Below are 6,245 nucleotides of genomic sequence, written 5' to 3' on the forward strand. Positions count from 1 at the left end.
ATGTCTATTTTCCGTAAGTATGGATGTGTAAATTTACAAAACGATAGAATACAACTGTGGTCCAATTTTAATTTAATTACCACCAGGCGTAATTTTGATTTCACTTTTAGCAGTTATTTTCCCGTAAATAACCCCCTTTCCATTTCATAAAAACAATTGAAAAATTTTAACATGTTTTTAAAGAAGCGTAAAAAGTATGTGTCTGTTGGCTGCTACCGTCATTATTGTTGTAGAACAGGCAAATCGAAAATCAGAGTCGGGTTCCATAGTATTTACTTTTTAGAAATATTATTGAACATAATTTTATCCGAAAGTTTTCTAATCTTGATTTCTTCCTTATGGAGTATCTGTTTCATTGAGTAAGGTTACTTAGATTCGTCTTTGTCCGCGGATTCATCCGTTCCGGTCGTTCTGTCCTTATCCGTAGGTGTTTTTGTTTCTGAGGTTTTACCAATTTCTGTTGGTTTGGCTGACTCTTCCCCGTCTATGGGATTGCACGGCAAGTTTATTTTAACAAGTACAACGTGATGACTTTGTAATGTATTATGTACCTTAAATGTACCCCATCCATTAATGCAGTGATTGGTCTTATCTTCTATCTCTATCACACCATCCTTCCACGCTTTTGTAACCATTTCTCTCAACTTGTTAATACATTCTTCCAACTCTCCTTTCTTCTTATCTTTGAGTTTTTCCTTATTCTCCTTCCTCATTTGGGAGACTGTGTGTTTTGCGACTTCAAGTGCTTTATCCACATGTCCCGGATTTCTTATTTCTTCACACTCGTCGTGAGTAGTTACAATGTCGTTCCTGATTTTGAAATTGTCTATTGAGCCCTTAACGGAGCCAGTGACTGACGAAAGCGCCTCTTTTGTAGAAGTGGCGAATGAGGAAATCGTCTCTTTTGGAGAAGTGGCGATTGAGGAAATCGTCTCTTTTGTAGAAGTGGCGAGTGAGGAAATCGTCTCTTTTGGAGAAGTGGCGATTGAGGAAATCGTCTCTTTTGGAGACGTTTGCTCACTCGGATCAAACCATATTAAAGATGCTACCTGTGAAAGAAATGGAGTAAATTAAACCAGTAGTTGATTGCATGTTTTATAATTCCAAAAACGTATAGCCTTTAGTTATATTTATTTTATGAATTACCACTGGGTGATGACAACAAGATCCTAATCATTCCGAATAACTCTTTGTAAATCTTGCAATAATCTTTATATACTTTTAAAAGTCAAATACTACTAACTTACTCAAGAAACTGCAAGCCATAAAAACTCAGGAATTGGCTTGGAGGTTGCAATTAACCTCTAGGTGTGCAGTAAAATAATTAGTTTCTTAATTAGAAGTTAGAATAAGAAGTGTTTTCGATAAATTCCATCTGGTATCTGCCCCAGTGGCTTTTAAAGTTCCCATGTTATCGTTATGGATAAAATATTTGTTTAGATTTGAACACATGAATACTTTTGAATGTGCTCTAAGGGAACAACTGGTTTTATTTTACTACTAGCTGGCCCGACAGACGTCGTCCTGTCTTAATGTGGTTTTATGTCAAATGCTTGTTCATTTTCAAGATCCTGGTTGAAGTTTGTTCGCTACGCTCAATCACCTTTAGGTGGAGCTCGTTCGCTGCGCTCACTTGCCTTCAAGTTAGCTCGTTCGCTACGCTAACTCGCCTCCAGGTTGAAGATCGTTCGCTACGCTCACTCACAAATTAGCTGTTCTCATAAATTAAAAAAAAATAATCGTGCTGCACCCTGTTATCAAACTTATCAACTTTTTAATGCTACTGAACATCACAGAATCAAATTGCTAAGTTGAACCAGCTGTTAAGATTCTTTAATTCCATTTAAATATGAGTACTCATAAGCCTAACATGGGAATCTCCTGAGCCACTGGGGCGGAGCCCTTTTGACGGATCTGCACCAAACTTCACACAAACCATCCTTGAATAATGCTTAATAATGCCTGAAAGTTTCATTACAATCTGTCGTGCGGTTTCGCAGTCCATAAAGGACAAACAAACAAACATACATACAAACAAACATACATTGGATTTTATATACCATAGATGTGAAATGAAAATATTTACATTATTTTTATGGTTTGAAATTTAAAAACGTGTGTTTTACTGCATCAATTTTTTAATATTTACAACAATTTGAAAAAATCGAGATGTAGGTTCTACCACACCAAAACATTTTAAGCAAAACATGAGCAAAACATTTTTCCTACAGTCATCCGACAAAGTGGATTTTCTTGCATAGATTATAGTACAAAAAGCCTTACTTTGGCACACAGTTTTTACTTTGGCTCACAGTTTTTACTTTGGCTCACAGTTTTTACTTTTGCGCACGGTTTTTACTTTAGTGCACTGGTGCACACCAGTATTCCAACCTAACAACACAAAACAGCGTGCTTTTATTATACACGTAATCCGTGTACGCTTGAAAATAAGTTGGCAACACTTAAACATATTACGACTACGATCAGCTGGTACAGAGTTTCCCATTTTGTTCAATGTTTGGATTTAACCTAACATAAAAACGTGTTGTACTGCCTTTGAAAGACTTATTATTTATATGATTTATATAGTAGGCCCCCTAACTGTAGGAAAAGTATAATGTATAACACGAGTACAAAATGCATTTTGTATATGACTAAACGTTTTAGAGAATACAGTATTTATATTTACTTTTTGCTTATTAGATACATATCACTGTTAAATGTTTTCAAGGTTAATTTTCAAGATCATGAATGAAACGCGGAAGACCTCCGAAGAGAATATAATTTGAAAGGGAGAGAAGCTACAATCGATCGACAGGAGACTAATTTTACCTCTTCGTCTACAACCGAGCCAGTTCCAACCTGCTCATACATCTCACCAAATGTCTCCAAAACCTCGGCCAAGTTGCGCATCGAAGAATAAAAGGAGATAAATAATTTCAGATCTTATGGCCGTGCAAAATTATGAACAACAGACAGATTATCTTGAGCAGGAGTGTCAAGTCAATGTTTTTTGGTTAATATGTAGGGCAGGATAAACTTGAATGAGTTCGCGAACCAGCATGAACGGGGTTTAATATGGGGGCTTTCATGGGGTAAAAATTGGGTTTCTTAATTTTTGACCCTCAAATAATAAAATCTTCCAATTTCTATCCAAACCAGTTTAAAGAGCTAAAACCCCAAATAATTTAGTATATCGAAGTGTTTTTTCGGTTGTTGGTTAAGGAGAAAAATTCAAAAAATATTGTCTAAATTTAAAATTCCCATGTTATTTTTATGGAAAATAAGCGATAAACTGTCATAGTTTGCCTGTTTATGGTTATGATGAAAATTGACTAAAATTTATTTATTTTATACTAAGCTATTACAGGGATATTTTACTAAAAACACACTTTATGACCCTCCCTGTAGCAGCAAAGCTAGGTAGGCTTATTTGTTAAACTTAATGATAGATGTCATCCCCCAGGGTGGTGATAACAGGTCAATGACTCGGTCAAGCCTAACAACCCTGAGCCAGATGATGGTATGCTAATTTATGAAGCTAGAAGCTAGAAGCAAAGATAAAACCATAGATAACCAAGCCAGTTCCAACCAGCTCATACATCTCACCAAATTTCTCCAAAACCTCGGCCAAGTTGCGCATCGAAGAATAAAAGGAGATAAATAATTTCAGATCTTATGGCCGTGCAAAACTATGAACAACAGACAGATTATCTTGAGCAGGAGTGTCAAGTCAATGTTTTTTGGTTAATATTAAAATGAAATGTTATTACTCAAGTCAAGTCAATTTCTTACGTTACTGTATAAATAATCTAAATGCTAAACTATGAAGTGGGTGACATTAGACACACAAACGATTAAATGTCTCAGCGATTAAATGCTTTTGGTTTGTAATAAAATTATTTTTGTAAACGATCAAATGTGTCTGATCATGGTATTATTTTAACTACTAAACAGAATTAACCACAACCGAGCAAGGCTTGGTCCCCCGGTAAGTACCGGGGGTTAGTACTACGTTTCTAACTTTTAGCATACGGTGGTATAATTAATTGTAGATACCGTTTAGTTCGGAAAAATACAGTAACATGATATTTCACAAATAGAAATAAAATATTATATCATACTCACCAAAACCACAAGGCGCATTTTGTTGAAAAAGACTGTGAACTCTATGATACTTTACAGAACGTATTGGAATGGTAAAATGGTTTAGATAATGTCACCAAAAATGCTACACCGCATCAACACTCATGAGCATTTAAGTGTAGAATGATGGATGAGATGTCATGAAACAAATTATACCACAGCTTGTGCAACATCTGTTATTCGTGTACTTCACCACTAACATGATGAAACTGGAATTTACAAAAACAATCCAAGTCACTTCAAACAGTTTTGTTTTCTCCATAAAACATTTAAGTTTCTGGAGAAATTCAACTATTGAGGGTTGAATTGTGTGAACCATAAAATAACTCAACATTATACTTTGTAGTCATATTCATTGGATAAATAAAAGTATTATATGAAGGGGTAGAATTTTTTTTTAGTTTCTGGTGATATTTTTTTTAATACTTTCTTTTTATGTCTAATGTTTTCTGTTTACATTTTAGGTAAATTTTGCTCAAAATATTGCTCGAACATCGACAATATACCATGAATTTGCTCAACATATTGCCAGAATCACAACAATACTAGGAGTACGCTCTGTCACGTAGGAGAATACTTTTTTATTTCGATGTCCCTAAAGGTCAAAAACACTATCGTTCAAATATATATATTATACGTCCGTAAACGCAATACTGAGTAATTTTTGTCTGATTTTGATGAAATTTTGATTAAAGATGTAGGGCAGGATAAACTTGAATGAGTTCGCGAACCAGCATGAACGGGGTTTAATATGGGGGCTTTCATGGGGTAAAAATTGGGTTTCCTAATTTTTGACCCTCAAATAATAAAATCTTCCAATTTCTATCCAAACCATTTTAAAGAGCTAAAAACCCCAAATAATTTAGTATATCGAAGTGTTTTTTCGGTTGTTGGTTAAGGAGAAAAATTCAAAAAATATTGTCTAAATTTAAAATTCCCATGTTATTCTTATGGAAAATAAGTGATAAACTGTCATAGTTTGCCTGTTTATGGTTATGATGAAAATTGAATAAAATTTATTTATTTTATACTAAGCTATTACAGTGATATTTTACTAAAAACACACTTTATGACCCTCCCTGTAGCAGCAAAGCTAGGTAGGCTTATTTGTTAAACTTAATGATAGATGTCATCCCCCAGGGTGGTGATAACAGGTCAATGACTCGGTCAAGCCTAACAACCCTGAGCCAGATGATGGTATGCTAATTTATGAAGCTAGAAGCTAGAAGCAAAGATAAAACCATAGATAAGGGACTATGTTTTATCATGATAAACATACTCCTAGAAGCTGCTGTTATGCTCACCAGGTTTGCCACCAAACTTGTAAAATTATGACAAACTTATTGTACGTGGGGGCATGTCATACCCCTGCCACGGCCACCTCCCCTGCGCGCGTGGTTAGGGTTGATATATTATGCTCGCCTTCTATTACGCTCAAAGTACAACATTCACATGGTTGCCATTTCAAAGAAAATGATTAAAGTATTAAAGTTTACCACTAAATGGTACTACTAATCAGTGTAAGATCTAGTATAACTTAACTATTGACTTTTGCATAGTGCAAGTAAATTGTCATCCAATTGTAAAACTAGCTTATTTTATGTTTGGTTCGGTTACGGTTCATATAGGTTAAGGGGAGTCGCTACTAAAAAATTACCAATTTTGTAAAAAACATGATTTTTTTGTTATTTTTTTATTTTGTTCTATGGTTAAAGTTTCAGAAAAACATAACATTTGGTATAATATATATTTTTATCACTGTGAAAAAAATATTTGAAGTGAAGCGTGCACACCTCTTTTGGGCATCAACTAGGCCTAGTATAAACTTCAAACCGCTGTTTTCCGCGACTTAAATTTTTTTTATATATAAGCTCTTATAACTTTTTAACTATTACAGCTATATGAATGAAATTTTTACCACACATTTGTTATACTATAAATTAATTGTTATACTTTAATAGTTATAAGAGATTAAAAAACAGCAATTTTTTCCCCCAAAAAACTTTAAAAACTTCAAAAAGTATGTAAAAATCTTTTTTTCTTACTTTAACAGCAGTAAATCTTTTTCTAAGACTAAATGAACTTAGACTCCCCTTAAG

At 34.2% G+C, this 6,245-nt stretch overlaps 1 protein-coding gene across 1 annotated transcript; it reads right to left on the reverse strand.

The window, feature by feature from the left end:
• Window positions 1-256: 256 nt before the first annotated feature.
• Window positions 257-4,249, reverse strand: LOC129001154 (uncharacterized). The gene is made up of 2 exons (XM_054428363.1): window positions 4,129-4,249; window positions 257-1,049 (listed from the first exon to the last, which is right to left on the reverse strand). Exons 1-2 carry the CDS (start codon window positions 4,144-4,146, stop codon window positions 366-368), a joined length of 702 nt encoding a protein of 233 aa, XP_054284338.1. The 5' UTR covers window positions 4,147-4,249; the 3' UTR covers window positions 257-365.
• Window positions 4,250-6,245: the final 1,996 nt, after the last annotated feature.

The sequence above is a fragment of the Macrosteles quadrilineatus genome, unplaced genomic scaffold (assembly GCF_028750875.1).
Source record: "Macrosteles quadrilineatus isolate MER2022 unplaced genomic scaffold, UCM_ALF_1.0 Scaffold_8__2_contigs__length_117827958, whole genome shotgun sequence".
NCBI classification, from domain to species: Eukaryota; Metazoa; Arthropoda; class Insecta; order Hemiptera; family Cicadellidae; genus Macrosteles; species Macrosteles quadrilineatus.